General features: G+C 41.5%; 1 protein-coding gene across 1 annotated transcript in view; it reads left to right on the top strand.

Annotated features, from left to right (window-relative positions):
* The window catches only part of dnai1.2 (dynein, axonemal, intermediate chain 1, paralog 2), a 283,210-nt gene that overhangs the window by 45,271 nt on the left and 222,061 nt on the right, over positions 1 to 15,878 (top strand). The window contains exon 8 of the mRNA XM_060832730.1: positions 3,469 to 3,582. Coding sequence (XP_060688713.1) covers positions 3,469 to 3,582 — 114 coding nt within the window. The remainder of the gene's footprint in view (positions 1 to 3,468; positions 3,583 to 15,878) is intronic.

Here is a 15,878-nt window from a genome sequence, read left to right as displayed (position 1 = left end):
GGGCCAAAGTTAACATAGGCCCCTTTGGGAATGAGGCTGGGGCAATAGTAAGGAAATAGAGGAGTTGAATAAATACTTTGCATCAGTCTTCACAGTAGAAGACATGAATAGTATTCCAAACTTGCATATTTTACATAATTAAATAATCAAGGGGCAAAAGGAGGAGAGGAAATTAATATAGTATCTAAGATTAGAAAAAAATGTGTAAGGGAAAATAATGAGGGTAAATACTGATAAATCACCTGGAATGGATGAGATGCATCCTAGGTTATTAAAAGAAGTAGTTGCAGAGACAGTGGATGCCAAAGTAGTTATCTTCCAGGAATTGTCATATTGCAGAAAAGTCTTAGAGGATCAAAATGTTACCAATTAAAAGGGAAGAAGATATTAAACCAATGTATATAGACCAGTCAGCTTAATATGTGTTATTGGGAGAACTTCAGAATCTATTATAATAGTGAAGCAGATAGAAAATCATAATATGGTCAAGCAAAGTAAGCATAGCTTCACAAAGGAGAAATCATGCCTGGCAAATTTATTAGAATTCTTTGAGGAGGTAACAAGTAGGAAACAGTAGGCGAAGCAGTGTGCAATCCATTCTGTGTGACTATATCAAGCTGTTGCCTGACTAGTTTGTGAGACAGATCTTCCAAATTTGGCACTCGCTGTCAGATGTTTCCATTGTTCTTAGTTGTTTTAATTTTCTAGAGGTAATTTTAACACTGCTAATAGTACTGCTCCCCTTTTAATAGTTGGTTGCTGACTGGCTCTGTTTGCTTTTAAGCTCCTGTTTATTTGAAGATACTCTCACAGTATTCCAACTGGAATCATTTTTCTTCTTTCTTCCCAAATAGTGGTGGCTTTGTTAGAGTTGAAGATTTCTTCAGCTGAGCACTGAGGTTGTACAGGTCGTTGGTGAGGCTCCTTTTGATGTACTGTGTATAGTTCTGGTCGCCTGTTATAAGATGAATATTATTAAATTCAAGATGGTTCAGAAAATATTTACTTGGATGTTGCTGGGACTGGAGAGTTTGAGTTATAAGGGGAGGCTAGATAGGCTGGGACTCCTAGGCTAGTGTGTAGAAGGTTGAGGGTGACCTTATAGGGCTTTATAAAATCATGAGGAGTGTAGATAGGGTGAATGGTAAAGGTCTTTTCCCTCGGGTGGGGGAGTTTAAAACTTGGGGCCATATCTTTAAGGTGAAAGGAGAAAGATTTAAAAGGCCTCAGGGGCAACCTTTTCACACTGACAGTAGTTTGTATGTGGAATGAACTGCCAGAGGAAGTGGTCAGTGCAGGTATAGTTACAACATTTAAAAGACATTTGGACAGGCATATGAATGGGAAAGGTTTAAAGGGATATACGCTAAACACAGGCAAGTGGGACTAGTTTAGTTTGGGAAAGTTGGTCGGCATGGATGAGTTGGACTGAAGGGTCTGTTTCCATGCTATATGTCTCTGATTCTGACTCTATTTGGATTTTCAGATTGCATTTTATAAGGTTCTACACAAGAGGCTGCTTCATGAAAGTAAATTACTATAGTAAAAAATGAGGTCTGCAGATGCTGGAGATCACAGCTGCAAATGTGTTGCTGGTCAAAGCACAGCAGGTTAGGCAGCATCTCAGGAATAGAGAATTCGACGTTTCGAGCATAAGCCCTTCATCAGGAAACTACAAATACTATAGCCAAGTTTGTGGATGATACAAAAGTAGGTGGCAAGGAAAGTCATGAGGATGAGAAAAATGAGTGTTGAGGGATATAGTTGAAAATGTGTTGCTGGTTAAAGCACAGCAGGTCAGGCAGCATCCAAGGAATAGGAAATTCAAGGAACTTCCTATTCCTTGGATGCTGCCTGACCTGCTGTGCTTTAACCAGCAACACATTTTCAACTGTGATCTCCAGCATCTGCAGACCTCATTTTTTACCTGTTGAGGGATATAAACAGGCTAAGCGAGTGGGCAAAAACTTGGCAGTTGGAGTATAATGTGGAAACATGTAAGGTGTGCACTTTGGCAGGAAGAACAGATAATTGATATTATTTAAATAGAGAAAGACTGCTATAAAACAGAGGAATTTGGAAATCCTCATCCATGAATCATAAAAAGGTAACATCTAAGTTCAGTGGGCAATAGGGAAGGCAATTTTATTTCAAAACTACACAAGGCACTTGGCAGACCATAGTTGGAATACTGTGAACAATTTTGTACTCCTGATCTACAGGAAGATACATTGGCATTGGAGGCAATCCAGAGAAGATTCAGTAGGCTGGTACCAGATATGGAGGTACTGTCCTATGACTTCAAGTTGAACAGGTTGGGCCCCTAGTCAATTGTGATTTGGAAGAATGAGATGCAATCTATAGTACCACACAAGATTCTTGGGGGATTTGACAGGATAAATGCTGAATGATTCTTTCCCTTTATGGAGAGTCTAGGACCAAAGAGGGTAATCTCAAAATATGGGTTGCTCATTTAAAACAGAGATGAGGAGGATTTTTTTTCAACTAAAAAGTATGGAATCTATGGAATTCTCACTGCAGCTGGCTGCCAAAGCTAGGTTGTTACGTATATTCAAGGCTGAGATGGACTAATGTTTAATCAGTAAGGGAATCAATAGTTTTGTGGAAAAGGCAGAAAAATGGAGTTGATTTATCAGATCAGCCATGATCTCGTTGAATGGTGGAGCAGTGCTAGTAGGCTTTTTTACTATTCATTCATGAGACAAGTGCATTGCTGGCTAGGCCAGTATTAATTGTCCATCCGTAATTGCCCAGAGGCAACCACATTGCTGTGGGTCTGGCGTCACATGTCATCCAAACTAGGTAATAATGGCAGTGTCCTTTCCTAATGGACATTAGTGAACCAGATAGGTTTTCCCCAACAATTAGTAATGGTGTAATGGTCATCACTAGACACATAATTCCAGATTTTTATTGAATCCAATTCAGTTGAATTCCACTATCTGCCGAGGCAAGTTTCGAACCCTGGGTCCCAGATAATTACCTGGGTCTTTGTATTATCAGTCCAGCAATAAAAACACTTGGCCATCACTACCCTAAATGGTTGATCTACTTCTGCTTCTACATTTTATGGTCTTATGGTATTTGAAAATATGGTGATTTGCAACAATTTTACTGTCGACAAATGTGGCATTAATGTCCACAGTTTCCTACTGCTGCTTCAAATTTGTTTTTTCTTATTTCCTGGAAATGGTTTATCTCCATTCAGCAAGCGGATAGACTTGTTTTAACATCTGATCTGAAAAACTGCACTTCTGAAAAAATAGCACTTCTAAAGTACTGTGTATTCTGGCAGAGTGCCACTTAATTGTTCACGCATTAGAAATCACCTCTAAGAAAAGAAATATGTACAATTTAATTTGTAGCTTAGTTAAATGATATTTTAGCATAAACCTGTGGCTGAAATGTAGGCATTTCATGTATTTGTTTACGTATATTATTTTACAGGGAGCTGAAGAAGAAGAAGAGAAGGAAGTAATAAGACCACGACAGGAACGGAAGATTCCCAATCAGTTCAACTTCAGTGAAAGAGCTTCTCAGACTTTCAACAACCCTATGAGGGTATGCCATTGCAACCTTTTCCTTATTATTCAGGATTTTTACCCTGTAAGACTGAAGAAATAGCAATATATTTCCATGTCTGGCTGTTGACTGGCTTGGAGAAGTTGGTGATGTTCCCATATATCTGCTGCATTTGATCTGCCTCGTGGTCATGGGTTTGGAAGGTGTCATCTTGGTGATTTTCTGCAGTACATCTTATAGATGGTAAAGACTCAAGGTTTGTGAGAAGATTTGTAGCTCGGGTGCTCGTTGTTGTGGTTCTGTTCGCCGAGCTGGGAATTTGTGTTGCAGATGTTTTGTCCCCTGTCTAGGTGACATCCTCAGTGCTTGGGAGCCTCCTGTGAAGCACTTCTGTGATGTTTCCTCAGGCATTTATAGTGGTTTGTCTCTGCCGCTTCTGGTTGTCAGTTCCAGTTGTCCGTTGCAGTGGTCGGTATATTGGGTCCAGCTCGATGTGCTTATTGATTGAATCTGTGGATGAGTGCCATGCCTCTAGGAATTCCCTGGCTGTTCTCTGTTTGGCTTGCCCTATAATAGTAGTGTTGTCCCAGTCGAATTCATGTTGCTTGTCATCTGAGTGTGTGGCTCTTAAGGATAGCTGGTCGTGTCGTTTCGTGGCTAGTTGGTGTTCATGGATGCGGATCGTTAGCTGTCTTCCTGTTTGTCCTGTGTAGTGTTTTGTGCAGTCCTTGCATGGGATTTTGTATACTACATTGGTTTTGCTCATGCTGGGTATCGGGTCCTTTGTTCTGGTGAGTTGTTGTCTGAGAGTGGCTGTTGGTTTGTGTACTGTTGGTTTGTGTACTAATATTCGCCAAAAACGGAAACCCGCGCAATTTCATCAACAGATGCCTAAGGGAAAGATAACGGAACGAGGACATGCCGCAACCCAAAGGACTGGCCACACTACCATACATCAAGAGCATTTCCGAACTGACAGCCAGACTACTGCGACCACTAGGACTCATAACAGCACACAAACCAACGGCCACTCTCAGACAACAACTCACCAGAACAAAGGACCCGATACCCAGCATGAGCAAAACCAGTGTAGTATATAAAATCCCATGCAAGGACTGCACAAAACACTACACAGGACAAACAGGAAGACAGCGAACGATCTGCATCCATGAACACCACTTGTCACGAAATGACACGACCAGCTATCCTTAATAGCCACACACGCAGATGACAAGCAACATGAATTCGACTGGGACAACACTACTATTATAGGGCAAGCCAAACAGAGAACAGCCAGGGAATTCCTAGAGGCATGGCACTCATCCACAGATTCAATCAATAAGCACATCGAGCTGGACCCAATATACCGACCACTGCACCGGACAACTGGAACTGACAACCAGAAGCGGCAGAGACAAACCACTATACATGCCAGAGGAAACATCACAGAAGCGCTTCACAGGAGGCTCCCAAGCACTGAGGATGTCACCTAGACAGGGGAAGAAATGTCTGCAACACAAATTCCCAGTTTGGCGAACAGAACCACAACAATGGTAAAGACCGCTGAGAACTGGTGGTGAAGGGATTGAATATTTATGGTCATGTTGCAATCGAGTGGGTTGCTTTGTCCTGTCAAGTTTCTCGAGTATTGGATACTGCATTCATCCAGATGAATGGGAAGTATTCCATCATACTCCTGACATGTGCAGTACAGATGGTGGGCAAGTTTTGGGGAGTTAGGAAACGAGTTAGTCGCTACAAGATTTCTAGCCTGTGTCCTGCTCTTATTGCCATAATACCCATAGGAGGTAAAAACAATGACTGCAGATGCTGGAAACCAGATTCTGGATTAGGAAGGGCTTTTGCCCGAAACGTCGATTTTGCTGCACTTTGGATGCTGCCTGAACTGCTGTGCTCTTCCAGCACCACTAATCCATTATACCCATATGGCTAGCCCATTTCAGTTTCTCGTGAATAGTGGCCTCCAGGATGTTGTTAGTCAAGATTCAGTAATAATGACACCATTGAATGTCAAGAGTTGGTAGTTAGATTCTCTGTGCTTGGAAATGGTCATTGCCTGCATTTGTGGGGCACAAATGTTACTGTTCACGTAGCAATTAATTTTAGATTAGATTAGATTCCCTATAGTGTGGAAACAGGCCCTTCAGCCCAACAAGTCCACACTGACCCATGAAGAATAACCCACCAGACCCATTTCCCTCTGACTAATGCACCTAATACTATGGGCAATTTAACAAGGTCAATTCACCTGACCTTCACACCTTTAGACTGTGGGAGGAAACTAGAGCACCCGGAGGAAACCCAAGCAGACACAGGGAGAATGTGCAGATTCCACACAGACAGTCGCCCGAGGCTGGAATCGAACCTGGGTCCCTGGCGTTGTGAGGCAGTAATGCTAACCACTGAGCCACGTAATTCTGTCCCACCCCTATCTCATGTCAACTGCATACTGGGAGCTTGATCATTGTTCAGAAAAGGTAAGCCAGTAAGTTTAAACAATATAGTTTACCTATCCCTCTGGGTAAGAAGCAGTGCACTTCCCAGCTCCACATGAAGATTTTGGACCTTGCTTATCCCAGATTCCTCCATTCTGATTGTGGCTGGGAAGGGCCTCCGAAATCACAGACATGAAAGACATGTTGATCACAATCAGAAAGCATCCTATGGGCTAAAACAATCACTTCCCAAATCAGCCCCCAGATCCTTAGTTGATGACTGGGGATTGTGCACGGATAACTGAGTCAATCTGAATTAGTATCGGTGCCATTCAGTGAAGAATGTATTATAATTCAGGCTGGCCGGTCTTCCATTTGCACAGTTTTTTCTGGTTCACTATCCACCCAGGGAAATGTTTTCTTCATTTCAATCCCTGTTTTAAACATGAAGCCAGAGTGTCTTTTTGGCCTGCCTTGATATTGCAGTTATAAATGATAAACTTCACATTTTCAGGAAACAATCATTATTAAAAAATTCTCCAGTAATTGCTTTGATAAGTCAGATAATAGCATACCAAGAAATCAGTGTGTGATCTGCAAAATGAGATTAGAGTATGTAAATATGCTGAAAGACAGTGTACATCCTCCTTTTTCATTCTTTCAAAGGATGTTGGCGTCACTAACAAGAACTCAATTTGTTGCCCGTGCATAATTGCCCTTGAACTGGATGGGTTGCATGAGGGCATTGTTGTTGGAGTCACATGCTGACCAGACCAGGGAAAGATGGTAGACTTTCTTCTCTAAAGGAAGTAAACCAAATCGATTTTTATGATAATTGAGACTAGGTTTCATGAACACTATGACTGAGACTTGTTCTATGTTCCAAATTAATTTATCTAATTTAAATTGCATCAACTGTTATGGTGGGATTTTACCCTATGCACACAAAGCATTAGCCTGGACCCCTTTTTTGCTGAGCCAGTGCTATCAGCATGGCAGCATCATCAGACTGACGTCTGTTGACAACTGCTCAGCCTCCTCTTGCTGAGTCATAGAGATCAATACCATTAAACAAGGCCCTTTGGTTCATCAAGACTGTGCCAGTCAAAAACAAACACATAACTATTCTAATCCCATTTCCAGTACTTAGCCCATGGCCTTGTATATCTTCGCCTTACAAGTGTACATCTAAATACTTCTTAAATGCTGTCAAGATTTCTGCCTCTATCACCCTTACAAGTAATGAGTTCCAGATTCCTACCACCCTCTGGGAAGAAAGAAAATCCTCAAGTCCTGTTTAAACCTTTTCTCTTACATTAAATCTATTCCTTCACTGAGGAGAAATGTTTCTTCCTGTCCGTTGTTTCTATGCCCCTCATAATTAATATATCTTCAACACTTTCCCCTGAGTCTCCTTTGCTGTAAGGAAAACAACCCCAATCTATCCATCCTCTCTTCTTAACTAAAGCTCTCCAGCCCATTTACATTCTGGTAAATGTTCTCTGAACTGTCTCCAGTTCTTCTTTTTAATGTGGGTTCCAAAAGCTATTGATTCTGCTTTTTTCATGGAGGCAGACAGGGCAGCACCAGGTTCACAACATGCCCTTCAAGAGAACCAGGACAGACAAATCCCTCTTAACGGGACATAGAGTCACTTCTCTCCCTGCCGTCACCCCCCTCCCCCCCAAAAATAAATATGAACCATCAGTATACACATATGGATTCATTTTCAAAGACTTTATCAGGATAGGATTTATAATCATCTAGAAAGTAATAATTTGATGAGGGATAGTCAACATAGTTTTGTGAAGGGTAGGTCTTGCCTCACAAACCTTATTGAGTTCTTTGAGAAGGTGACCAAATAGGTGGATGAGGGTAAAGCGGTTGGTGTGGTATATATGGATTTCAGTAAGGCATTTGATAAGGTTTCCCATGGTAGGCTATTGCTTGAAAATGTAAAGGCATGCGATTGAGGGAGATTCAGCAGTTTGGATCAGAAATTAGTAGCTGAAAGAAGACAGAGCCATTGCTGTGTGTCATTTTTATAAATGACCTGGATAAGGACGAGAAGGATGGGTTAGTAACTTTGCGGATAATACTAATGTCAGTGGAGTTGTGGCAATGCGGAATGATGTTGCAGATTACAGAATTTAATGTGTACAAGTGTGAGTTGATTCACTTTGGAAGGAGTAACAGGAATACAGGATAAGATTGTTAGTAGTGTAGATGAGCAGAGAGATCTCAGTGGCCATGTGCCTAGAACCCTGAAAGTAGCCACCCTGGTTGATAGGGTTGTTAAGAAGGCATACGGTGTGTTAGCTCTTATTGATAGAGGGATTGAGTTTTGGAGCCATAGGGTCATGTTGCATACACAAAACTCTGATTCAGCCTCACTTGGAGTATTGTGTACAGTTCTGGTTGCTGCAATATAGGAAGGACATGGAAGCTTCAGAAAAGATCCAGTGGAGATTTACCAGGATGTTGCCTGGAATGGCTGGGAGGTGTTATGTTGAAAGGCTGAGGGACTTGAGACAGGTTAAGAGGTGACTTAATCGAGGCATACAAGATGATCAGAGGATTAGATAAGGTGGACAATGAGAGCCTTTTTCCTTGAATGGGGATGGCTAGCACAAGGGGACATAGCTTTAAACTGAGGAGTGATAGATATAGGATAGATGTCAGAGGTAGTTTCTTTACTCAGAGAGTAGTAAGGGCATGGAATACTCTGCCTGCAACAGTAGTAGACTCGCCAACTTTAGAGGCATTTAAATGGTCATTGAATAAATATTTGGATAATAATGGAATACTATAGGATAAATAGGCTTCAGATTGGCTTCACAGGTTGGCGCAACATCGAGAGCTGAAGGGCCTGTACTGAGCTGTATTGTTCTCTGTTTAGTCTCCCTTTATTAGTATGCTACAGATATGTAGTATTAGTATGCTGTAGATATGCATTACCTTAAACCTAAGCATGCAAACATTCAAAAACACAGGCAATCTCTGTCCATTTCTTCTTCCATCGAACACCTCCATCTTCCTTCATCAAAGTCGTGACAACAGCAATTGTGTCTTCTCCTGTGTAATTTTCAAATTGAAGGGTGTGTCAATAAACTCCATCTAAATGGCCTGGTATTTTTATCCTTAAATTTTTCTCCAAACATTAAGCTGTTATAATTAGTATCTTCAATTGTCTCAGATACATTACTGACAACATAATTGCTGAAATGTTGCAACGCCAACGCCAAATTCAAAACCTCTTTCTCAATCATAGGATATTTCTTTTGATAAATATTCAACCTTCTGGAAAAATATCCAATAGGTCTTTTTATCCTCTCATTGTCTTCTTGTAAGTACATCCATATACTCATCGATAGCCACCTTGATTGACTTTGTATAATTAGATGTTACTAACACTGATGGTCAACACACCTTTCAGGCTGTCAGCTGTCTTCTGACACTCTTCCAACCACTGAAATTTTCTGCACTTCTTCAACAGATCAGTCAGTGGAACAACCACACTGGTAAAATTCGGTACAAATGTCTTATAAAAATCACTCAGTATCAAGATTCATAGTACTTCCGTCTTTGTCATCGGTCGGGGAAACACCCCAATAATCTTTGTTTTCCATGGAGTCATATGTCCGTATCCAATGATATGGCCTAGGAACGTGACTTGAGCTTTTGTGAATTCACTCTTAGCCAAGTCTGCCTCCTGAAATCGGTCAAATAATTCTGCTGGATGCTCCAAGTGTTCCTTCCATGTGTGACTAAAAATCGCCAGTTGGTCTTTATTGGGTAATCCTGAAATAACCTTATTGGTTAGCCTTTGAACTGTGCTTGGCACATTCTGCATACCAAATGGCATGACTTTAAACTGGTAAAGTCCATTTGGTGTCATGATAGCTGAAATTTCCTTTGCTGTTTTGGATAAAAATACCTGCCAGTATCCTCTCAGTAACTCACAAATATAAGCTGCTTGTCCCACCTTCCAAACATGGAATAGGATACAAATTGGATTTTGTGATTGCATTGATTTTGCAGTAGTCCATACATAATCATTGGGTACCATCTGGTTTTGGCACCATTGTTATGGTTGAACTCACTTCAATTATGTCATCTCTGATTTCTTTGTGAACCGATGCCAATTCTAGACAGTTAATCTGATAAGGATGTTGCTGAATTGGAACAGCATTTCCTATATATCTATCATGCATAATCAGTTTAGAACATCCCAGCAAGATGGCCACAATAACCTGGTCCACACCTGCCTGAGCACACAACTGCCTACCTGCCCTACCTCCCTTACCTCACATTCCTCTCCTTGCCTTCCCATCATACCTCGTTTGACCTTTTCTGCTCAGCCAGCCTCGGGGACTGAGATTGAGCACTGCTCCTACCGTCTTCTGGCTGCCTTTGAACTAGTCACCTGGCAGACGGAGCTCCTGTTGCTGCTTTAGCCTCTCAAGGCCTCATTGGTGAAGTGCAGCATTCCCATACACATCTGGGAATCACTGGCTCAAGGCTGTCTGAAGCGAAGGAGGAGCATTCAGAAAGGTGTTAAGCACCCCGAGACTTGCCATTGGGAAAATATGGAAGCGAGATGAAAACATCCCTTCCCATGACCACCACCTGCCCAAGTGTAACAGACCCTGTAATAGCCACATCAGTTTGTTTAATCACCTATAGACTCACCCTGAGAGTGGATGACAGTCATCCTTGCCTGCGGGGACAGCTGATAAGTACATTCCAGCTTATTCCCACGTATCTCCCCATGTTATTGTTATTAGTATTCCATGCCATTTTAATTTTCCTCTGGAAGGTAACTCAATAATTTATCCCAATTTGTGAGAACTTTCACATTGTCCAATTTAATTTAAGGAAAGTCAAATTTAAAGTCAACTGAACTTGCTTCTTCATTCTGTATTATAACTAGGAACGCATTCTGTTTACTTTCCTTCCCTATCAAAATGCTGTTTGAGCATATTCACTTGACACACTCTGAGTTTTCCTTCTATCTGGAGTTCTGATAAATTTCATAAAACCCACTAAAACTTGCCTTTAAAGGTTCACCTACCATTGTGTCTAACACTTTGTCTTCACTCACAACATTACAAACTTTTGATCTCATTTGTTTCCTCTTTCATTGCATGCTGTGCAACTTTTAAATGCTATCTAGCCAACTCACCTGCTGTATTTAATCTCTCTCTAAAATTTGACACATAGTCCAAGTATGTAGTCTCTGAACTCTGACTCACCAATTTCTCCTTAATTATTTTCAGTGGTCTGCTCACTTGATGTGCAAAAACTAATTCAAATGGACAGAATTTAATTGATTCATCAGGTGCATCCATAATTGCAAAAGATACAAATGGAATTATTTTATCCCAATCCTCTGGATAGTCTTGACTTTATACCTTCAACCACTTGAATGTACATTGTTATCTATTTCTTCAAGACTTAAGTTTTAAAATAGTAACATTCTGGGATTCATTCAAATTCTTCTTCTGTGTATGCTTTTTGAAGCAACTGTTTTGCTTTTTCACCTTTCTGTTGTAACTCAGCTAATTTCTCTGATCTAAAGGCATCCACTTTTTCCTCCAATTGTTCTTGTTTTCTCTCAACCATTTGAACAAATATAGTTTATAGTAATTTAACTCCAACTTTTTGATCTTTATTCTTTGATTTCTCCTCTTGCTTCAACTTATGGCTTTGTGACCTTGTTACCACGCAGTCAAGAAAAATCCCAGAATATACTTCTTGTTACACTTCAGATGTCTGATTTTCCACAGCTTTTGAAACTTGGCATCATTCCTACCTGTGATCCAGCTATATTATTACTGAGGATAAACTGTATTTCCAGAACCGAGAATTTCTCTTTTACTCCACCACTTTTTGCCAGACTGTCCAACCTCACCTTATGTAATCTTATACATCACCTTATATATCTCCTTACATCTTCTCACCATGAATTAGACATAGTACCACCTTTACTGGCAATACTCCTTCTGAATTACGTATCTCCTCATCTCTCACCATGAAAGACTGACTTGCTCCCATATCTCTGAAAATATTTATTTCTTTACCTACCCCTCCTGGCATACATGAATAAACCTTACCAGACACAAATAAATTCTTTAGAGACCTCGCACTTCCTTCTCAATCAAATCCTGACCAGTTTGTACGTTCTCTGGCAGTTTTCTTTTAGCTTCCTGAGTGCTTTCCTTTAACACTTCAACAAAACTCATTGATTTATCCTTTTTTCACACATCCATCTTCCTGTGCTTCTTCTAAACCACCAACATTGACTTCATGTGGCCTACTTTATTACAATGAAAACATCTAAACTCTTCAACTTCTCTTTCCTCCTCATGGGGTTTTTGTTTTACCCTTTGGTAAACTACCTTTACAATCTTCAGTGAGATCTCCTTTTTTCCCTTACCACCTTACGATTTCTGTTTTCCCCAGTCTCTATTTCTCACAGATTGAAATTGATGTTGTGGACGCCAAACTTTGATTTATGAACCAACTCATAATCATTTGCCATTTCCATGACTAATCTTACAGTCTTTAACGCTCTGCTTTTCCGCACGAGTTCTCACCATTTCAGGAAGTGAATTTTTGAACTTCTGCAAAATAATTGTCTTTCTAAGAACATTGTATGTTTGATCTATTTTCAATGCCTTTATCCATCTATCAAAATTACTTTTTTTTTATCCTTTCAAATTCAAAGTACATTTAACCAGGTTCTCTCCTTAGGTTCTTAAAATGTTGTCTATAGCCTTCTCATACTGGTTTACATGCACTTAACATGACTTTTTTCACCTCCTCATATACCTGAGATGCTTCCTCTGAAGGTGATGCAAATACCTCACTAGCTCTACCTACCAACTTTCTTTGGATCAACAAGACCCACATGGTCACTGGCCATTTCATTCGTTTAGCCACTTTCTCGAATGAAATAAAAAAAAGTTTCTGCATCTTTTTCACCGAACCTTGATAATGCTTGGACATGTTTAAGCAGATCCACACCAGGGAGATTTGTTCTCCATCACTGTGCTCATCACTACTCCCACCTTTCACATCTACTCCACCATTTTAAATCGACTTTCACTTTTCAGTTCCAAGTTCCAAAGTGCAAAAGTCCTCTCATTATCCCCCTTTCTTGTGTTTTCAATTGTAACTCAAACTGTTCCATTTCCTTTTCATATTCAAGCTGTTCACTTGCAATTGTATTTGAGATATTTCCAATGATTCCAGTTGCATTTCTGGCAATTGTAAATGCTGAACTAACGCTGCAATTCCCTCCAATTTCCTCATGGGCAAATCCCATCTTTTCCACCCCTTCTGAAAACATTGCTTTGCTCACCATCTGTAAACCACTCCAAGTGAGTTCTTCCAGGAAACTCTGAGCCACTGAAAGAGCCATTATTACACAAAGCACTCCCTGTGTAAACCAGATGAACGCGACACCTGAAAAGAGAAAACCCAACCTGGAATTAGAGATTTTGATCCTAGGTCCTTGAAAGCCCCCCAATTTGTTATGGACCTGACCAAACCCCATCAAATCATATCAAGAAGATAGCCTAGACCCTAACTAGTATCTTATTTTGTGGCAAGGGTAAGGCACTGTCCTCCAGATGTGATTTGATTGGTCAAACTACTGGGCTTTAAGAAAAACACACTTTATTCTTACACTACAGTTAAAGTGGAAAGTAAACAATAATTGAAATAACTCTAACTCAATTTAGAGACTTAATAATATAATGTTATTTAACTATTACTCATCTACTGTTGCAATATAGCAGCAATGTTACAATATAAATAGACCCTTGGTAAAAGCAAATTCAATGGAACAGATTTCCCCCACTTGCGATCTTCTGCATCCAGGAGAAAGGAAAAATCAAAAGCGTGAATCTAACAGTGGAAAGAGAGCTCAAGCTTTTGCAGCGTAGACAGGCAGGAGGCTGGAAAAACACAGCAACCCAGACAGCATCAGGAAGTGCAGAAGTTGAAGTTTCAGGTGTAACCCTTCTTCAGGACTGGTGATGGGAGTAGGGCGAGTGCAGATAAAGGGAGAGGTGGGGGCAGGGTGGTGAAGTGGGGATTGGTGAAGACAGGTAGAGGATAAAACCTGGTTGGTCAATGGGAGGAATAAATCTGGTTGGTGGCAGGGAGCAGTGGAAGGGAGGGGGATGGGCTGTGAAGGGAGTCAGGAGATGGGGAGGGAGGTTATTTGAAATTGGAGAACTCAATGCTGAATCCGCTGAGCAGTAGGGAGCCCAGATGGAAGACGAGGAGTTGCTCCTCAATAGGAGCTGTGGTTTGTTTTGGAAATGGAGGAGGCCAAGTTTGGTCATGTCGGAAAGGGAGTAGTTAGAAGAATTGAAATGAACGGAGACGAGGAGGTCCAGTCGGCCCCTGTGGGCCTGATCGAGATACTCAGCTACCTGTTCCCTGAGTTTACGTTTGGTCTCTCCGATGTAGAAAAGAACACAGCAGGAGCACCTAATGCAGTAAACTAGGTTGGAAGAAAGGCAAGTGAATCTCTGTCTCACCTGGAAGGACTGTTTGGGGCCCCGATTGGAGGTGAGGGGGGTGGTGTACCATAGGTTTTGCATCTTTTCTGGTTGCAGGGAAAGGTGCCTGGCAGTTTAGTGATGAGGATGCATTGAACCAAGGATTGTCAGAGGGAATGGTTCTTCTTGAAGGCAGAGAGGAGTGAGGAGGGGAAGATGTTCTTGGTTCTTGGAGTCTATTTAGAGCTGGCGGAAGTGTTTAGGGATGATGCCGTTGGATGCCGAGACTGGTGGGGTGGCAGATGAGGACAAGGGGCCTCTGTCTTTATTGCATTGGGGGGGGAGGGGCATAGTTAGAGCAGTTGAACTGGGAATTGAGTACGATGGAGGGCACTCTGGATGATGGAGGGAGGAAAAGCACGTTGTTCAAAATAGGTGGACATCTGGGGTGCTCGCAAGCGACTAACTATACCTCTTATGATCGCATCCAAATCTTTTATATAAATGACAAAAAGTAGAGGACCCAGCACCAATTCTTGTGGCACTCCACTGGTGACAGGCCTACAGTCTGAAAAACAACCTTCCACCACCCCCCTCTGTCTTCTACCTTTGAGCCAGTTCTGTATCCAAATGGCCAGTTCTCCCTGTATTCCGTGAGATCTAACCTTGCTAATCAGTCTCCCATGGGGAACCTTGTCGAACGCCGTATTGAAGTCCATATAGATCACATCTACCGCGCTGCCCTTATCAATCCTCTTTGTTACTTCATCAAAAAACTCAATCTGGTTTGTGAGACATGATTTCCCACGCACAAAGCCATGTTGACTATCCCTAATCAGTCCTTGCCTTTCCAAATACATGTACATCCTGTCCCTCCAACAAGTTGCCCACCACTGAGGTCAGGCTCACTGGTCTATTGTTCCCTGGCTTGTCCTTACCACCCTTCTTAAACAGTGGCATCACATTTGCCAACCTCCAGTCTTCCGGCACCTCTCCTGTGACTATCGATGATACAAATATCTCAGCAAGAGACCCAGCAATCACTTCTCTAGCTTCCCACATAGTTCTAGGGTACACCTGATCAGTTCCTGATCACTTTTACGTAACCAATATCCCTTGTCAGGGGGCTGAGAGATAAATGAGAGTGGGGGTGGGGCTGGGAGGAAGGTAGTTGGAAATGCGGTAGGGAGATGAAAGTGGGCATGAAGGTGATAAGTCAGAGGGTGGAGTGGATAGGTGGGAAGAAAGATAGACGTGTAGAGCAGTTCAAGAGGGTGATGCTGAGTTGGAAAGTTAGACCTGGGATAAGGTAGGGGAGAGGAACTGAGGAAACTGGTGGAATCCACATTGATTATATGTAGTT

This window comes from Hemiscyllium ocellatum, chromosome 1 (genome assembly GCF_020745735.1).
Source record: "Hemiscyllium ocellatum isolate sHemOce1 chromosome 1, sHemOce1.pat.X.cur, whole genome shotgun sequence".
NCBI lineage: Eukaryota > Metazoa > Chordata > Chondrichthyes > Orectolobiformes > Hemiscylliidae > Hemiscyllium > Hemiscyllium ocellatum.
This window is presented reverse-complemented; position numbering and strand designations above follow the sequence as displayed.